This window comes from Chrysemys picta, chromosome 14, assembly GCF_011386835.1.
Source record: "Chrysemys picta bellii isolate R12L10 chromosome 14, ASM1138683v2, whole genome shotgun sequence".
Lineage (NCBI taxonomy): Eukaryota > Metazoa > Chordata > Testudines > Emydidae > Chrysemys > Chrysemys picta.
The window spans coordinates 2,341,312-2,360,969 of NC_088804.1; the positions used below are offsets into that span (position 1 = coordinate 2,341,312).

The following is a 19,658-nucleotide window of genomic DNA, read 5'->3' on the forward strand; positions in this document are numbered from 1 at the left end:
GCAATGAGTGCTTGGACCCTTGTCAAAGCAGCAGCACATGACCAGCCACTTTGGGGACCACCAGTCACTGCTGTGTGGAGCACAGCTGCTCTGGGGGTCTCACTCAGGGGCTCCCTCGGCAGAATACATCATCGTTCTGGATGGCAGCCGAGCCCTGCAGCAGCTAGGCACTGCACTTGCAGAGCGACCGTCCCATTCTCACTTGCGCTTATGTTTTGGTTCACAGGATCTCGAAGGCGATGCTGCGCTGGGCCTGCTGGGTGATCACCAAAGCTGAGCAGCCCTGAGCGAAGGCCCTGGTGGAGTTCCAATGTGCTGTACCTAGGTTCTCCTGTTCTTGTTCACGGCTTACCCGAAGGGACGAGCATGGAAGGGTGTGACTCGATAGCCATGCAGAGTAGGCCCTCTGGGGCCAAAAGGAAGGTCCGCTGGCACTCAAGTTACCCAAAAGGCCTCCCAGTCCCAACGACTCCTGCCCAGCTTCTTGGAATAGGTCCTGTACCATATGCTGGGAGTCCCCGGCCACAGTGGGGGCAGCCGAAGGGCTGTGGCTGCTGCATGGAAGCAGCATGCATGAACCTTCGCTGGTACGGTGTGCCAGGGACTGAATCTCATGCTTGGCTGTGAGGGGCAACGGGGTTTTATCCTGTGCTCCACAGAGAAGGGCTGGTGGAGGGAACGTCGGGTAGACAAGTCATCTTGGCAGCTGGATACCTTGCTGTGGGATATTCTGCTCTCCCTCCTCCCTACAATCACCTCTTCAGCACGTTAAACCCCAGCTGGAAAGCAATGCTCTTCAGCACTCTGCCTGTCGCGCACACCAGCCCGGTCTGTTATTTGTCAAGGAATGCAATGAGCTGGGATAGGAGCAGGCATCTACCACAGAGCACCTGTGAGCAAGGGGCTTGCTACATCTCCTTACAACCTGCAGCATCCCTTAACTGGGCTAATGCCCCAGCCCTAGGCTCCAGGCAGAGGAGGTCCATGATGTAGCAGAGGTTAGGAAAGCGCTGTGGTAGTGTTCCTTATCCGCAGCAGCACACCCCTCTACCAATTGCGACTCTGGAGTCAATGCAGTAGTTTGGTCTTTTAATGCTTAGTTTGATTAGATTCCTGCTCAGTTTGTTACAAAATATTTCACATGGTTTATGCTTTGGAAATGAAAAATAAAGTGTCTATTTTTAAATACGTGGCTCTGATAGAATATCCTCATCCCCCCCCCACAAACGTGAGGTGCAGCAAGGGGCATGCTGCAGAGCTGGAGGGGGAAGCAAAGGGACCTCTGTTCAGAATACAAATACGGTGCCCTTCACTCTGCTTTATCCTGGGGGAGGCTGTGGGCCTGGCTGAGCTAAGGTCAGGTATTGTCTGTTGGAGGAGTGGGGGGAAATAGCAGGGCTAAGGGAAGTTTTGTTACCTTAGGATAGTGGTTCCCAAACTGGGGGAGGGGGAGGTGTGGAGGAACGTTTGGGGGGCGGGGGGGATGCAGAGAGGGAATGCCCCACCCCTAGCTGTAGCTCTGGTCTCAACCCCGGCTCCCAGCCCGGCTGCAGCGCTGGACCTGGCAGCAGCCCTGATTGCCAGCCCCAAGCCCACCCCCAGCTCTGACCGTGGCTCTGGGGACCACATGAACGGGGGGGACTGATGTAAAAAGTTTAGGGACCACTGCCTTCGGCTGTGAGCCTGGGGACAGAATCACTTGTATTTTTGACTGCAGAATTTTGCTCCAGACTCTATTTCAATTAAAATTAAATAAATTCTAGCCCTTGTGCTGGTGACAAAAACCTCAACCAAGACCCAAATGTGGCTGACCTGTAAAGACTGCAGCCAGCCAGAACCAAGAGCACGACAGGTCTGAACGGCTCCATTCTCCACAGCAGCTTGATGACATCAAAGCCTCCCACCAGCTTCAATTGAACTATTTCCCAGCAGCTCATCTTAGCAAACACCGAGTTCCTGTGCATATCAACCCCCATCCCCACGCCTTGTCCTGCTGCTGGCTTCAGAGCAGTTGCTCCGTTTCAGTGCCCAGTTCTGCAGCACACTGAAATGATGGGGCAGCCTGAAATAAATGCACCGGCAGGAGAAACACCACAGGGAGCTGCACTGCTTCGATTAGTCATGTTCACATTTTAATCAAACCCTCCAGATTTGTTTTTTCAACTGACTGAGCGGTGCCATGGAATTTCCAGCCTGCCATGGTGGGGCAGCGCAGAACACAGAGCCAGCGTGCACAGAGCACATGGGGCTGTGCCTTCAGCCCAAACTCCCGTTGCTGGCAGTGGAGGATCTGCTTGAGTAAGAACGGCAGGATCGTGCAGACAGGTTAAACCAAGCCGACGGCATGCACCCAGGCTAATGGTTGGAAGGGAACGACCCGTTCTGGCCCCCGAAAGAGGCAGATTGTTCTGTACTGAGTGGGTTTGGATGTGAGTGCCACACCCTGCGTGAAAACCATCTAATTCAGCATTGTGCAGCGCTGTTGATCCGGGGCCGTACAATGCAAGGCAAGTCCCATGTATGGCAAACGCACACAAGCCACTGGCCCATGCCTGCTATTGCTGCATACTTAATAGCTGTGCATGCATCCAAAGAGCCAGATGCTGCAGGAAAAGCTTAGGCTGGTGGCAAACTCAGCTACTGGCTTCTGGCATCTCAGTTTTAGCCAGCTGGAGCTTGTGTAAAGCCAGCTGTGCGCAGTGAGACTAGCAGAGGGTAGTGGGAGCTGGAAGGGGGGGTCCTCTCGTAGATCGTTCAGGAAGCGTTAGCCTCCCAGTGGGGCCAGGCTCCGGTCTGTCCCCGTTTCCATAGGAAGCACTGATGTTCTACACCTGGGAGCAGCGACGGGAGGGGGAGCAAGCTGGGGGCCTCCTCCCCCATCTCCCCACTGCTTGCACCATGGTGCCCTACGCTGCACAGGTGCTTGAGCTTCTGTTGCAAATCATAACCCTTCAGCTTGCACTTGGTCGCAGTGTTTTATTGGAAATGACAGCGGGCCGCAGTCCTCACTAACTCATTGTCCCTGGGGGGCTGCTGGCAGGCCTGGAGCTGCTGCTCTTTGGTGTATGGCTGTTCTGTGCATTTTCAACCGGTTGTTCCACGGCTTGCGGTTGCTCCCCCTGCAGTTCGGCTGTGGCCCTGTGCTCGTCCTGTGGCAGAGTGTCTGGGGAAGGGGCCACAAACACGGCATTAGCGAGGGTCACAACAGCATTACTAAAGGAGCCTCCGTAGGGCAACAAAGGGAGCCGCAGCTCAGTAAGAGGGAAGGGGCCTGACTGGCTGCTTTAGTCTCTGTGCACCTGTCCCCGTAGGGCCAGATTCTCCCCCTTTACACCAGTGTAACTGCACTGGCCTCAGGGTGGCCACTCCCACCTTACATTAGTAGGGGTGAGAGCAGGATCGGGCCCAGTGCAGCGCGCAGGTGTAGGGAAGACGAGTGGACTGGGCCTGGGGGGAGGCCATGCCGAAGGGGAAAGGGCTCTGAGTTGGTGCAGGTGCCATGCCCTGTGCACAGGCTGTAGGGTTAGCTCATCCTTACCCTGCAATGCTGCCGGGGCACTGGGCGTGCTGCTCCCTGCCACATCCACCATGGAGCTGGGCTTAGGTTTCCGTTTCAGGACTGGCGAGCGCTGCAGACGCAGGGGGATTTTTACACCTGAAGGAAACGCAAGCAGTGTAACGTTACCAGCTTGGGAGGGGTGGGGGTGGGGGTGGCACTGGTGGGGAACAGGGCCTGTGCAGGAGCCTGGGCCACCTCTATTTGAAGTTGGCTCTGGCCCCTTTCTTCTTGGAGGGGGTGTGCGCGTGTAACCCATGTGCCTAATAGGGAGATATCTCTGTAAGATAGGGAGGAAGTAGGAGTGTGCTGTCTCTGGGTCATTGTTGCTAGGCAGATTAAGCACTCCAGATCCAGAAGCTTCTGGAATTGGGTGTAGTAGATTTGGGTCTGCTCCCATAGGTTCCCTGTTGCTGGGGCCAGACTCGCTGAGGGCAGCAGTCAGGGCAGGTGCTTGGCAGAAGGCCACGTGCCCTGGGTGAGTCGGGAGAAGCTGAGGCCAGGGGGAGGAAGCAGGCTGCTGTCCCGAACTCTGAAGCAGGGGTTCTCAAACTGGGGGTCGGGACCCCTCGGGGTTGTGAGGTTATTACATGGGGGGTCGCGAGCTGTCAGCCTCCACCCCAAACCCCGCTTTGCCTCCAGCATTTATAATGGTGTTAAAAGTGTTTTTAATTTATAAGGGGGGGTCGCGCTCTTAGGCTGCTATGGGAAAGGGGTCACCAGGACAAAAGTTTGAGAACCGCTGCTCTGAAGCATTTTGCAGCAGATTAGTGATATTGGGAACCCTCTAACAGGGAAGCCTGGGCAATGCTAATTATAGCCCAGGGAAACTGGGAGGGAAAAATCACTTCTGTTTTAATTTGTACGCTTTGAATATTGTTTTGATTTTAGCCAAATTGTTCTAGTTCCATTATCTCAACTGTTCTTTAAATGTGCTAATGGGGAAAGAGTCATTTCTATTTTGCTATTCTCGGTTTTGTATTTTCTTGTAACAGGGTTTTCTTTAACTCTATACAAGTAACTGAGTGGCTGGTTAATCCATCAGCTGAGTGGCTAGCAGGGAGTTCAGCAGAGGAAGAGTCTGCCTGGATTCCAGCAGACGATCCCTACGGGCAAGTGGAGGGAAGATGTTGTTTAGACTCAGCAGACTGTCTCGATTTGGTGATCAAAGACCCTAACTGAGACTTAAGTGAACAACACCCAAGGTTTGGGGAACTTTCACTGTGTTTCTGGGGGGACTGAACTGTTCAGATTTTCATTTGTTTTCCTTATTGATGTTTATGTATAACTGTGAAGGTAATAAGCAACAAAGAGTCCTGTGGCACCTTATAGACTAACAGATGTATTGGAGCATAAACTTTCGTGGGTGAATACCCACTTCATCAGACGCATGTAATGGAAATTTCCAGAGGCAGGTATAAATATGCAGGCAAGAATCAGGCTGGAGATAACGAGGTTAGCTCAATCAGGGAGGATGAGGCCCTCTTCTAGCAGTTGAGGTGTGAACACCAAGGGAGGAGAAACTGCTTCTGTAGTTGGCTAACCATTCACAGTCTTTGTTTAATCCTGAGCTGATGGTGTCAAATTTGCAAATGAACTGAAGCTCAGCAGTTTCTCTTTGGAGTCTGGTCCTGAAGTTTTTTTGCTGTAAGATGGCTACCTTTACATCTGCTATTGTGTGGCCAGGGAGGTTGAAGTGTTCTCCTCAGGTTTTTGTATATTGCCATTCCTGATATCTGACTTGAGTCCATTTATCCTTTTACGTAGGGACTGTCCAGTTTGGCCAATGTACATAGCAGAGGGGCATTGCTGGCACATGATGGTGTATGTTACATTGGTGGACGTGCAGGTGAATGAACCGCTGATGCTGTAGCTGATCTGGTTAGGTCCAGTGATGGTGTTGCTGGTGTAGATATGTGGGCAGAGTTGGCATCGAGGTTTGTTGCATGGATTGGTTCCAGAGTTAGAGTTGTTATGGTGCGGTGTGTGGTTGCTGGTGAGAATATGCTTAAGGTTGGCAGGTTGTCTGTGGGCAAGGACTGGCCTGCCTCCCAAGGTCTGTGAAAGCAAGGGATCATTTTCCAGGATGGGTTGAGGATCACTGATGATGCGTTGGAGAGGTTTAAGCTGAGGACTGTAGGTGATGGCCAGTGGAGTTCTGTTGGTTTCTTTCTTGGACTTGTCTTGTAGCAGAAGGCTTCTGGGTACACGTCTGGCTCTGTTGATTTGTTTCCTTATTTCTTCATGCGGGTATCGTAGTTTTGAGAATGCTTGGTGAAGATCTTGTAGGTGTCGGTATCTGTGTGAGGGGTTGGAGCAAATGCGGTTGTATCTCAGCACTTGGCTGTAGACGATGGATCGTGTGGTGTGTCCGGGGTGGAAGCTGGAGGCATGAAGGTAGGCATAGCGGTCAGTGGGTTTTCAGTATAGGGTGGTGTTAACGTGACCATCACTTATTTGTACTGTGGTATCTAGGAAGTGGACCTCCCGTGTAGATTGGTCCAGGCTGAGGTTGGTGGTGGGGTGGAAGCTGTTGAAATCGTGGTGGAATTCTTCCAGAGTCTCCTTCCCATGGGTCCATAGACTCTAAGGTCAGAAGGGACCATTATGATCATCTAGTCTGACCTCCCGCATGATGCGGGCCACAAAAGCTGACCCACCCACTCCTGGAATAATTCTCTCCCTTGACTCAGCTGTTGAAGTCCCCAAATCATGATTTAAATACTTCAAATCGCTGAGAATCCTCCAGCAAGCGACCCCTGCCCCATGCTGCGGAGGAAGGCGAAAAACCTCCAGGGTCTCTGCCAATCTACCCTGGAGGAAAATTCCTTCCCGACCCCAAATATGGCGATCAGCTGAACCTCGAGCATGCAGGCAAGATTCTCTAGCCAGACCCTCTGGAAAAAGTTCTCTGTAGTAACTTTTAATATCCCATCATTGACCATTGTTACTAATTACCAGCGATGGCACGTTATTGACCTATTGACTAAAATCACTTTATCCTATCAAACCATCCCCTCCATAAACTTATCAAGCTTAGTCTTAAAGCCAGAGAGGTCTTTTGCCCCTACTGTTTCCCCCGGAAGGCTGTTCCAAAACTTCACCCCTCTGATGGTTAGAAACCTTCGTCTAATTTCAAGCCTAAACTTCCCGACGGCCAGTTTATATCCATTTGTTCTCGTGTCCACATTAGTACTGAGCTGAAATAATTCCTCTCCCTCCCTGGTATTTATCCCTCTGATATATTTAAAGAGAGCAATCATATCCTCCCTCAGTCTTCTTTTGGTTAAGGTAAACAAACCAAGCTCTTCGAGTCTCCTTTCATACGACACATCCATACCTCGGATCATCCTAGTGGCCCTTCTTTGTACCCGTTCCAGTTTGATTTCATCCTTTTTAAACATGGGAGACCAGAACTGCACACAGTACTCCAAATGAGGTCTCACCAGTGCCTTTTATAATGGAACCAGCACCTCCTTATCCCTACTAGAAATACCTCGCCTAATGCATCCCAAGACCGCATTAGCTTTTTTCACGGCCACGTCACATTGCTGACTCATAGTCATCCTGCGATCAACCAGGACTCCGAGGTCCTTCTCCTCTTCCGTTATTTCCAACCGATGCGTCCCCAGCTTATAACTAAAATTCTTGTTAGTCATCCCTAAATGCATAACCTTACACGTCTCACTGTTACATTTCATTCTATTACTATTACTCCAGTTTACAAGGTCATCCAAATCTCCCTGCAGGATATCCCAATCCTTCTCCGAATTGGCAATACCTCCCAACTTTGTGTCATCTGCAAACTTTATCAGCCCACTCCTACATTTGGTTCCGAGGTCAGTAATGAATAGATTTTAAATAAAATCGGACCCAAAACTGAACCTTGAGGAACTCCACTGGTAACCTCCCTCCAACCTGACAGTTCACCTTTCAGTACGACCCGCTGCAGTCTCCCCTTTAACCAGTTCTTTATCCACCTCTGGATTTTCATATCGATCCCCATCTTTTCCAATTTAACCAATAATTCCTCATGCGGTATCGTATCCAACGCTTTACTGAAATCGAGGTATATTAGATCCACCGCATTTCCTTTATCTAAAAAATCTGTTACTTTCTCAAAGGAGGAGATCAGGTTGGTTTGGCATGATCTACCTTCCGTAAAACCGTGTTGTAATTTGTCCCAATTGGCATTGACCTCAAGGTCCTTAACTACTTTCTCCTTCAAAATTTTTTCCAAGACCTTGCATATTACAGATGTTAAACTAACAGGCCTGTAGTTACCCGGGTCACTTTTTTTCCCCTCCTTGAAAATAGGAACCACATTAGCTATTCTCCAGTCAAACGGTACCACCCCCAAGTTTACAGATTCATTAAAAATTATCGCTAACGGGCTTGCAATTTCTCGTGCCAGTTCTTTTAATATTCTTGGATGAAGATCATCCGGTCCGCCCGATTTAGTCCCGTTAAGCTGTTCGAGTTTGGCTCCTACCTCAGATACGGTAATGTCAACCCCCACTCCGTTATTCCCATCCGTCTCGCTTCCCCTATTCCTCAGCCCTTCATTAGCCTCATTAAATACCGATGCAAAATATTCATTTAGATATTGTGCCATGCCTATGCCTAGATTATCCTTAATCTCCACTCCATCTACAGTCTTAAGCGGTCCCACTTCTTCTTTCTTTGTTTTCTTCCTATTTATATGGGATGAAGATGCCGTCAATGTAGGGTAGGTAGAGAAGGGGCGTGAGTGGACCAGAGCTGAGGAAGCGTTGTTCCAGGTCAGCCATAAAAATGTTGGCATATTGTGGGGCCATGGTCTGGAGGTATATATTGTCACCAAATTTGAAATAATTGTGCTTGAAGATAAAGTCACAGAGCTCAGCAACAAGTTGTGCTGTGTCATCATCAGGGATACTGTTCCTGACAGCTCGTATTCCATCTGTGTGTGGGATGTTTGTGTAGAGAGCCTCCACATCCATGGTGGCTAGGATGGTGTTTTCTGGGAGATCACCAATACATTGTAGTTTTCTCAGGAAATCAGTGGTGTCACAGAGATAGCTGGGAGTGCTGGTGGCATAGGGTCTGAGTAGGGAGTCCACATATCCAGACAGTCCTTCAGTGAGAGTGCCAATGCCCGAGATGATGGGGCGTCCAGGATTTCCAGGTTTGTGGATCTTAGGTAGTAGATAGAATAACCCTGGTCGGGGCTCTAAGGGTATATTGATTTGTTCCTGTGTTAGTGTAGGGAGTGTCCTGAGTAGATGGTGGAGTTTCTTAGTATATTCCTCAGTGGGATCTGAGGAAAGTGGCCTGTAGAATTTGGTATTGGAGAGTTGTCTGGCAGCCTCCTTGTGGTAGTCAGACCTGTTCATGATGACAACAGCACCTCCTTTATCAGCCTCTTTGATGATAATGTCAGGGTTGTTTCTGAGGCTGTGGATGGCATTGCATTCTGCACAACTGAGGTTATGAGGCAAGCGATGTTGTTTTTCCACTATTTCTGCCTGTGCATGTCGGCGGAAGCATTCTATGTATAGTCCAGACTCTCATTTCAACCCTCGGGAGGAGTCCATGTGGAGTTCTTCTTCTTGTGTTGTTGGTGGGAGGGTATCTGTGTATCAGTGCGCTGTTCAGTGTTCTCTTGAAAGTATTCTTTGAGTCGGAGGCGGCGAAAGTAGGCTTCCAGATCACCGCAGAACTGTATCATGTTTGTGGGGGTGGTGGGGCAAAAAGAGAATCCCCAAGATAGGACAGACTCTTCTGCTGGGTTAAGTGTGTAGTTGGATAAATTGACAATATTGCTGGGTGAGTTAGGGGTCCCACTGTTGTGGCCCCATGTGGCAGGTAGGATTTTAGACTGTGAAAGTAATGTCTGTGGTTATATCATAGCCATGTCATGTTGTAAAAATTAGATTATTATTTTTCTTTATCATAAGATTTTATAAAGTTATTTAATTAAATTCATTTCTTTGGTTTCTTTTGGATTTGAATGTGGGGAGGTTGACCCTGTGCGATCCTTGCTGAAAATCCTTAGAGACTGAACTCTGGGTCTCCAGCTACTTTCTATATGGGAGTCGGGGGGTTTGTAGGCACTGGAGAAGGGTAATGAAGTGAACTCTAGCCCACCCAAAGGTTACAAATTGCTCACCCTCAGGGAGTGTGACCCCAGCAACAGGGAACCTATGGGAGCAGACCCAAAACTACACATCCAATTCCAGAAGCTTATGGATTTGGAGTGCTTAATCTGCCTAGCAACAATGATGCTTGGGGAAAATGTTTTCTATACGTAAATAAAGGAAATGCTTCTGACTGGAAAAAAAATAATAATGACCCAGACACAGCTCACTCCTACCTCTCCCCAGTGGGTCTCTTAGAGATAGCTCCCTATTAGGCACATGGGTTACACACGCAAGGTTTCAGAGCGCACTTACAGACCAAGTGAGTGTCGCTGCTGTGCCGCAGTCCACAGCATCCCTACCTAACCCCTGTGCTGGGCGTGAGCGAAACATCCCCTAGGCTGGGGACCTGGTCTGGCACGTTTCTGAGCTCAGCTGAGTGACTTGCTTTTTTTAAACGCACAGGTTTCAGAGCTGTTTGCTCCGGGGGGATACTGGCTCAGGGCACACAGGCACACACACTTGGGTAGCAGCTCTGCCTCCATAATGATTCTCGAGTGCATGCTCCGCGGATCCGTGAGGCACACAGCTACTCCAGTTTGCATTCGCACAGCTAGGTACCCATGTGCACTGCTACCCAGTGGGAAAATCAGCCCCTTCTGTTTCAGGCCCAGCATGCTTCTGCCAGTTCAGGAGTGTTTCATTTAGGTGCACAGGAATTACACCAAGTCAGAACCATAGACTCGTAGGCCTGGAAGGGACCTCGAGAGGTCGTCTAGTCCAGTCCCCTGCACTCCTGGCAGGATTGAGTATTCTCTAGACCATCCCTGACAGTGTTTGTCTAACTTGCTCTTAAAAATTCTCCAATGATGGAGATTCCACAACCTCCCCAGGCAATTTCTGTCAGGGTGGTTAAGCACTGGAATAATGTCCAACCTAAACCGCCCTTGCTGCAATTTAAGCCTATTGCTTCTTGCCCTGCGCTCATGTAGGGAGCCGACCGAGCAGCAGCTCACAGGTGGTGCTCGCACGCCCCGGACACACCTGCGTCGGGAAGAGCTCAGGCCCTCGGGCGCTCCCCACACTTACTCTCCAGAGCGGCCGTGCAGCCCTGCTCCCTGAGCTGTTCTTCGTGAACGGAAATGGCACGCCTGGTGGCCACATTTTTCAAACGAGGCTTGGGTTTCAGGCAATTGTCTGAAAAGAAGAGGAGACGCCGTCGCAGAGAAGCAGCTGCCTCTAGTGGAGCTTGCTAGGTCACTCTGCTGCTTCCAGTCCACCCTCCGGGGGATTCAGCGCCTGGGTCACGCTAACATGGCAGCCTGGCTTTCCTTTTGCTGTGCCACAAACATTAACCCCCTCTGAGCCCGCTCCAGCTGCATGAACAAGCTCCCCTGTGCATGGGTGGGAACAACTAGGGAACCCGCCCACTCCAATGCGTGCAAAGCAGAACTGAATCCAGCTGGCAGGGCTGCGGCTGAGGCCGTTCTGGGACCGATGCAAAGGGAGAAACAGCCAGGACACGGCCCTGAGCCCCCCTGAGCCAGCCAGTCCCCCTGCACCCACTGCGAACGGGTTTGGACTGCCCCTGCTGGCAACACATGACTCTAGTCTACAGCCAGGGACCGAGCCCAGCCCTGCCGCCTGTAGGGCCCAGCAGCTGCTCTACACACACGACTGGCACCCAGTAAATCAGGTTTCAGGTTCATTTACCTAACTTCACTTAACAGGAGTAGAAGTGGCCACACAGGGGCCTGCCCTATATCCAGCGTTACTGCAACCAATGCCAGCACCATGCGTGGACAGGGCCTACAAGACGGGGTTGCTGCTTTTTACGCCCGCCCAGCCCCAGCAGAGGAAGCTAGAATCTATCGGGACTTGTGCAGAGACACTGCTGGCCCGGGTACCACTAGGGACCTGGACTCTCTGCTCCCAGGCTGCGGCTGATGGGCCAGCAGTCACCAAACCCATCATTCTCCTTATTAACTGAGCACCCGATGCCACACCAAACCCAGCAGCCCAGAGCAGCACTGAACTCCCGTGTTTCTATGCTGACGCTGAGGCAAGGTGCACCGGCTGGTGAAGCGTTTCTGGCTCAGGAGGCCAGAGTAGCACACTTTGGGATCTGGTCTGCGCTTAAAATGTAGGTCACGAGAGCCACCTGGCTCAGGGCTGAGAACAATCTGCATGTGTGAGCGACACAGCTATGCTGCCCTACTCCTAGGAGAGAGACAGCGGGGTTGATGAGCAACTGCTTCTGTCAACCTCACTACCATTGCTCGAGCTGTCTCTGCACTGGGGGGTTACTGCTACAGGCCCCAGAGCACAGCCAGGGAAGGGGAAGCAGCAGGCTGGAGGCACTGTGTGGCACTGTTAGAATGGCGGGGGCGGTAGTGGGGGAGTTAGGGGCAGGAGCAGGGTGCAACCTTGTCCTTTTTTAGTTACGGGGCTCTGTCCTTGGCCGACCTGAGGCCTGGCACAAGTGAGAGAACCAGACACAGCCCAGGGGACGGGGGCGCAGGGAAAGAGGAGTTAGGGTTACCATATCTAACAAATAGAAAAAGAGGACCCTCCATGGCCCCTGGCCCCTCCCATTTCCCCACCCCCAGCCCCGCCCTAACTCCGCCCCCTCCTCCCTCCCACTCCCAGCCACGCGGAAAGGGCTGCCCGAGCGCTACCGGCTTCACGGTTTGCCGGGCAGCCCCCAGACCCTGCGCCCCCGGCCGGCGCTTCCCCAGCGCAGCTGGAGCCCGGGAGGGGAAGCGCCCAGCTGGGGACGCAGGGTCTGGAGGCTGCCTGGCAAACCGTGAATCCGGTAGCGCTTGGGCTTCAGGCAGCCCCCTCTGCTCCTCCCCTGACTCTTCGGCTCTGTTTAAGAGCCAGGCTGCCCGAGCGCTACCGGCTTCGGGCAGCCCCCATGTCTCCGGACCCTGCGCCACCGGAGCCCAGGAGGGGAAGTGCCTGGCCGGCGGCTGGGGTCCGGAGGCAAGGGGGCTGCCTGAAGCCCATAGCGCTCGGGCAGCTCGGCTCTTAAACAGAGCCGAAGAGTCAGGGGAGGAGCAGAGCCGCCGCGGGAGGGGAAGTGCCTGGCCGGCATTTTCCCAGACATGTTCGGCATTTTGGCAATTCCCCCCGGACGGGGGTTTGAGTGCTGAAAAGCCCAACACGTCCGGGAAAAAGAGGACGTATGGTAACCCTAGAGGAGTACTCAAGCCCACAGGCCATCCTGCCTCTTGGCAGGTCGATGGGAGAAGAGAATCGTGACTAGAAAGAATCTGGATCCAATTTGATGGTGGTGCAACTCCCACGGACACGCCGAGGGAAGAATTTACAGGGGCCGTTATTGCTGGAAAGTCATTTGCCTGCTCAGCTGGAACAAGAACAGTGATTGTTACCTGCCTGCGGGAAGCACTGGCTGAAAGCAGAGCAGGACGGGCCATAGACCCACTGTGGGGCCCAGTCGCAAGTCAGCCAGGGACCAGCTGGAATGCCGGGCTGAGACAGGAACTCCCAGCACAGGCACCTCCCTCCTCACCAAACGCACCCAGCACTCATGCGCCTTTGGGCGTAGGCTTCCCCTCTGCTGGTGCAGACATGCTCCGCCCCTCTGTCAGCCACCCTGTGCCTCCTCCACACTGCGTGTCCCAGCCCTGTGTCCACCCCTTCCCTCTTGCTACTGGACACAGCTGGGTGTCCGTGCGCCGACATCTCGGGTTGTGTTTACTGAGTGAGCGGGAGTGGAGCCAGAGGGAGCAGAGCTCTCCTGAGCCGGGCCTGCGGCAGGGCACCACCAGGGAGCCCTTAGCTCTGTGCCGCGGCCAGGATCTAGAACCCCAAGAGCTAGAACTCAGACACTAGAACCACATACTTTTTAATTTACCCCACAGCTGTCCAAGGGCTTGCTCGGTCCCACACTGCCTCGGGCTCTGCTTAGGGCAGGAAGGACACAGGAAAATCCCAGGATGGCACTACCTGCTCTGGCACCCTAGCCAGTTCCTACTCCCTGAACTTCTTGACTCAGGCCCTCACCGCATGCAGAATTACATTCTTCACTGAGCCCCCCAGACGTCTCTGCTTCACCGCCCCCACGCCCCGTACCTGCAGCGATTGCATCGACGCTGTCCCTGCTAGCTCCTGCGTTGCTAATTCTCCTTGGGGCAGGGGCAGGCGTGATCCTCCCGGTCCTGGGCAAGCTGCTGCTCCAGCTCTCTCGGACCTGCTGCTCCGTGGGGCTGCTCTGCTCTTGAATGACAAAGGAGCGCCTGGGGGAAGAATGGAGTTCAGAACACTTGCCCTTGAGCTCGGCATTCAGCTGCTTCCCCAGGGCCTTCCAGGAGAGCCGCACGTCGCTGGGCCCGCGGCTGGGCTCGGCTGCAGCTCGGCCCGCTGTGTCGGCAGGGCCGCTTCGCGCAGACGGGTCTGAATGGGAAAGCAAGGGAGAGAGGTAAGTTGGCCCCACTCCTGGCTCAGTGGGTCAGCAGAGGGAGGCAGGCTCTGCTTTTCTTGCCCTGGCTGTAGTACAGGCTGTTGTCCCAGTAATACCAGCCTCACATCTTCAAAGCACTACCCCTCGCGACCCGTTGGAGGAATACACTCCTCCAGGAGGAGCCTGGGGGCGTGCCAGCTCCAGCCAGCCTGTACGAACCAGTGCGTGATTCTTCCTGAGGGGCTGGAGGGAGACGCAGCTGTCTCGAGCCCTTGGAAAGCACAGCTCCCTTTCTAGCACCCAGTCACCATTGAAAGTCATTATAGCCCCTGCTCTGCCCAGCGTGACAGCAGCACATGCTCCACACACGGGCTGCGCTTGCCAAGAGAAGGGCCCAGTCCTGCCTGCACACCCCCACTGCCCTCACTGGCGTCTCATGGGCCTATTTTACACAGGACCTGTTCTTTAACTTCTCTTTACTGGGAAGAGAGATTTCAATATTGTGGCCTCTAGTGCTAGTGACGGGTGAAATGGCCTTCCAGGGTTTCATCCACCATCAATACAGCCAAGTTGGTCTGTGAGGGGGATACGGAGGCAGAGAAGGCATCCCCACGGGGCAGACACCAATCCCCAGCCACAAGCTAAGTGCTCTGGCCTAGGGGCAATCAGACGAGTGCCCCCAACAAATGTGGTTGGGCATGTCCTGTAGGGCTGGGCTGCGGTCCACCCACAACCCCACAGTGCATGGCTGGGGAGGAGCAATGGGGGGACCCTATTTTCCAAAGGGTGGCTTTAGCCTCTCTCCCCCCAGCATGTGGGAGATGGGGGTACAGCCCCAGATAGCTGTGTGTGACAGGAGCAAGCCTCCCCCCACCCCCTGTCTGGTGCTCCCAGCGGGACGGCTGGCACTGAGCATGCTGCCCCTGCTCAGCCCACACAGCCCTCCCCTGGAGGTCCCTGTGCCTGTGCCCATGGCCGCTCCCACCCAGCTCCAGAAGGCACCCGCGAGGAGAGACCTACCTGTGGACATGGAGTGTGTGCGAGATTTCAAGACGAGGGGAGGGGAGCCTGCCGAGCTGTCCATGATGTCTCCTGGAAGCACAAACATCCGCATTCAGGGAGCAGCACTGAAAGCTCAGCTCCCTCCTGCCCCCCACCCCGGGATCCCCCCCACACACGCACTTGTGGGGTTGAGCCCAAGGAAGGATCTGTGAAGCCGCTGGGCTGAAAGCAACTGACGGCCCTGCTCTGACAGGGCCTCTAGAAATGGGCTCTGTGCTTAATGGCCACCAGGGCCCCGCAGCCAGCTGGCTCTGTTTATAGGCAAGATGTGAGTAGGGTTGCCAACCCTCCAGGTTTGGCCCTGAGTCTCCTGGAATCGGCATTGATCTCCCGGTGCCTATTGAAAGCAACCCGGCAGATTTTAATGGGATATTTTAAGAAAATGACATTGTCATGTTGGGGGAAAAAAATCTCCCAGAATAGCTTCAGTCAGAGTTGGCAACCCTAGATGTGAGCCAAGCCAGGCTCTTGCCTCTCACACATTGGTCCCAGTACTACAGATCCTGCAGCGCCCCCCACTCCTCGTCCACACAACCCTCCCCGCTACCCTCCACCCACCACACCACCCCACCCCCGCTCGTCAGTGGATTTGCAAAGAGGTAACTGCAGGGTAGCAAACAATTCTATTCTCGCTCCATGAAAGGAAATCGCCTCCGGCGCCCCCTCCCGTGGCTGGGCTGGCACACGTCATCTTAGCACTTGGCTATATGAGAAGTTGGGATGCAGCAAACTCTGGAATCACTAGACAGCCACTAGCTCCTCCCCACTGCAGTGAGCTGACCCCCCCCCATCTCTCGCAGACATACCCTAGCTTGCTGCTCACTAACGTCCCTTGTAACCAAGCCCTTAGAGCAGGGGTCTCAAACTGGGGGTAGGGGCCCCTCGGGGTCACGAGGTTATTACTGGGGGTTGCGAGCTGTCAGCCTCCACCCCAAACCCCGCTTTGCCTCCAGCATTTATAATACTGTTAAATATATAACAAGTGTTTTTAATTTATGGGGGGGGGGTCGCACTCAGAGGCTTGCTTTGGGAAAGGGGTCACCGGTACAGAAGTTTGAGAGTCACTGCCTTAGACACAGCAGCTGGCACTGGGAGTGGGGGGAGCAGATCTGGGCTGTAAGGAAGAGCTTTGAGAGTTTTCAAACACAGGCACTGCCTTAAACCCTCCATGGACTGCAAACCTCTCCCTTCCAACCTTGCCCTATGTCTTAGCAAGAGCCAGGGGCCTGGCCCCCAATAACCCACCTCCACAGCCACGCTGCTAGGAGCGCTCAGGTGCCAGATCCCCTGGAGAGTCAGCCCGGAGCCTGAGCGCAGAGGGGATAACTGAGGAATGGGTTTACCTAGCTGCAGGGAACCATTGACCTTAAATACTGGGGAGGGGGGGGAAACGCGGGACCTGGTTTTCTGAAGCACTGAGCAGCCCCGTGCTCGCTGGCTTTAGTTGGAGCTGTGCACTCAGGGGTGTGATGTGTGATCAGGCACCGGACCCACTACAGGGAGTGTAGAGCTGGCCCCCGGCTAGCGCCTCACAGCTCGGCTGAGGCCTGCACTGGGCCTTTACACGGGCATATACTACACAGTGCCTTTAAACCACTCCAGTTACACAGGCTAACCACCCCCACGGGGACACAGGCTGGGGTAAGGGGCCTTTTTGTTGGTTTAGTTTGTCACTTGGAAAAGCCACACCAAACCCAAGCCTTCTGCTGGTGTAAGTGTGTCCACATGGGCCAGTCGACTGGTGCAGCGACAGCACAGCTCCATGTGACGACGTGGTCACACCTGGCTGCACGCTCTCCTAGCAGGTAGTTCAGACTCCTGCCATCAGGCCTTGGTGCAGAGCCAGGGATTTCCCCCCGCCCGGCTGGCACGGCTGGAGTGCAGCATATGACCCCTCCCGCCTCTGGCAGACAGGCTACTTTTCAATTCGCCTGCGTATTTTTATGTGGGATCTTGCCTCCTCCTGCACCAGGGGAGTTACCAGCTGCTCAGTTTGGGAATGTTGAGCTAGCAGGTGTGTGCTTCTTCCCCTGGGAATGCCATAGGGATTGCCCCCCACGGACCCCAAGGCTGGGCACCAAGTTACAGACATGGCCGGGCACGGCTCTTCTCTGGCACTTTTCAGCATTTGCTTTCAAGGCGTGTTTACACAGGAGCTCAGTATCATTCGCTCCAGTTTGAAGTTGGGGAACTGAGGCTCGGGGAGGTGAACTGACTGCTCGGGGCCTGCGCCTGTTGCTGGGCAGGTCAAGAGGAGTTCTGCCCCTGGCTTTAGGGGAGCAGGCTCTGGCCCTTCGCTGGCAGCAGCCCTGCAGGATCTCACGCCCTTTCCAGCTGTTTGTAAATTCGGAGCCCCAGGACACAATTCGCCAGAGAGCTGGTCACTTCTCCAGCTGACTGGGTCGAGGTGGAAAATGCCTTTTTGACCAACACAAAAGCGTTTGGAAATCATTTAAAAAAACAAAAAAGAGGAGTTTTGAATCCAAATTTGTGTTGCCTGGGCCCAGAGTCTGCCACGACGGCTCTGGCCAGTACTGGAGATGTCAGGACATGGAACCTCTCCCCCGGAATGCCCCCGGCCTATTGCAGAGAAGGGGGAATTCCTGCCTGTCTCCAGCTGGAGAGCTGATCTGCCCGGCCCTACACAGGCCGACTCCAGGGAGGAGTAAGCCTAGACCTCTACAGGAATTGCCAGACCCCTAGAGGATTGGTAGAGGAATCACCGATGGACCCAGCCTGCTGCTGTGCTGGGATTGAAGAGCACAGCGTCCCGGCAAAGCTGGCAGGAGTAGCACTTACAGAAGGGATCTCCCCCATTTCATCTCTGCTGCTCCGCTGTGCAGCTCCCCAGGGCGCTAGCGTCGGCAGCCACTGCTGTTTGAGGCACCATGTTGTCTTAGAGGAGGGCTACCCAACGCAGGGGTTACCACACCAGTGCCTATCCTAGCATTCCCACTGCTGCTGCCACCACTGCCCCCTCCAGCGTAGCAGTGACTGGCACAAGGGAGGCAACTTTAGGGACAACATTCCAGTGCAGACCAGGACAGTGGGACATTCAGGAATGAATGATGGGGCTGGCCAAGACCTCGCAGGGAAAAGGGCTTGCAATTCCGGGCAAGGCAAATAACGGCAGCTCTTCCCCAGTGCGGGAAATGCTGCTTGCATATGTTTTTAATGGGCGGTTTTTGTGGAGTGCCTAGCATCAATCTGCACCAAGCCCTGCCAGAGACCTTCTGGGCCCTGCCACCTGCTCTGAGCTCCTCCAGCCTGGCCTGAGACCCAGCTGCCCGGATAAAGACTGGCAAGAGATAGAATGCATCCAATGTCACTTACCATCTGAACCAGCTTTTTTGATCTCTCCTTCTTTACTCTGCAAAACAAACGGAAAGAAAACCCCATCACAGGCAGAACCTCCTGCTAAACCATCCCCTCCCGCACGAGGGCGCCTGGAACTGCTGATGCTGCTAACTGGAGGCTGAACTACAGGGAGGAATGAAGACCAGGACAGCTGAGGCTGAACGGGAAGGAAATCCCCCATGACTGTAGCAGAGACTTCCTGGACACAACACCGGTGTGTGGGACATTTCCAACTAAACTGGCCAAAGCATCAGCAAACCCGCCCTAGGAAACCATCCTGCCTGAGCCTGGGGATGCAACTCGGACGGGACCTGGGGGAACGTTCCCCAGCAGCTCATTTCCATGGTCTTCACCTGAAATGTTGTAGGGACGGACGAAGCCAAACCCTCCACCCAGGCACAGCCTCCCCCGGCTCCACGCAGTCCGGGTGCAAGCATCTGGCCCAGCGCCCGAGCACGCAGGAGGAGGCGACTTTCCAAGGAGCCCTGCTGGGGAGCTAGCTCCTGTTGTGGCCATGGGCTGTCTCACGCTTGCCCAGCAGGCTTCCCAGGATTCCCTGCTGGGAAGGGCCAAGCTCTGTGAAGAGCTTCCTCTCCGAGCCCCAACACGGCTAGGGAAGTCAGGAACATGGCCACACTCACTGCCGGCAGCGGGCCGGGCTGGCAGTGTCGGGAGAGCTCACCCACTCTCCAGCAGAGTTCTGGGCACATGAGAACTTGCCATTGATTAAGGCTGATGACAATCATCTCTCCTGCCACCCAGACTCCACTCTCCTTGAATACCCGTATATCTAGTGTCCCTCACAGAGTCACAGCGACCCTTGGGAAACCTGGTTCTCCTGGGACAGAGGGTTGGGATCTAGACCAAATGGAAGGCCAGGCCGTTTCAGTAGCCGGGGTAGGAGGGAATTCTGACTTTCAACCAACCCCCACTGCCAGGGCCCTCGTGTGCAATGGGATTCCGTAACTTCCTCTCACCACTGTCATCTATGGACTGGAGCTCTAGGGCCACTAGGAGAGAGACAAATCAGCTGGATGCCCATTGCGCAAACCCTGGAACTACAGCAGCTCTAAGGAGGCCTCTGGGAGAGCCCAGAGATTATGCTGCCTCCATGGGCATGCAAGCCCCCTGCAGCATG

General features: G+C 53.9%; 2 protein-coding genes across 14 annotated transcripts in view; one reads left to right on the forward strand and one right to left on the reverse strand.

Moving 5' to 3' along the window:
• The window catches only part of ACD (ACD shelterin complex subunit and telomerase recruitment factor), a 33,058-nt gene extending 31,872 nt beyond the window's left edge, over window positions 1-1,186 (forward strand). For all 12 annotated transcript variants that reach the window (XM_065567787.1, XM_024112671.3, XM_065567783.1 and 9 more), the window contains one exon: window positions 227-1,186. In XM_065567787.1, coding sequence (XP_065423859.1) covers window positions 227-287 — 61 coding nt within the window. In that variant the 3' untranslated portion in view covers window positions 288-1,186. The remainder of the gene's footprint in view (window positions 1-226) is intronic.
• A 1,776-nt stretch (window positions 1,187-2,962) lies between these two features.
• CARMIL2 (capping protein regulator and myosin 1 linker 2) overlaps window positions 2,963-19,658 on the reverse strand; it is a 124,592-nt gene continuing 107,896 nt past the window's right edge. The window contains exons 35-40 of one of the 2 annotated variants that reach the window (XM_065567782.1): window positions 18,497-18,533; window positions 15,122-15,193; window positions 13,774-14,094; window positions 10,765-10,872; window positions 3,539-3,655; window positions 2,963-3,163 (exon numbers count right to left, since the gene is read on the reverse strand). In XM_065567782.1, the coding sequence (XP_065423854.1) occupies window positions 3,009-3,163; window positions 3,539-3,655; window positions 10,765-10,872; window positions 13,774-14,094; window positions 15,122-15,193; window positions 18,497-18,533 (810 nt within the window). In that variant the 3' untranslated portion in view covers window positions 2,963-3,008. Of the gene's footprint in view, window positions 3,164-3,192; window positions 3,656-10,764; window positions 10,873-13,773; window positions 14,095-15,121; window positions 15,194-18,496; window positions 18,534-19,658 lie in introns of those variants that run through there. The other variant, XM_065567781.1, reaches the window with a different exon arrangement.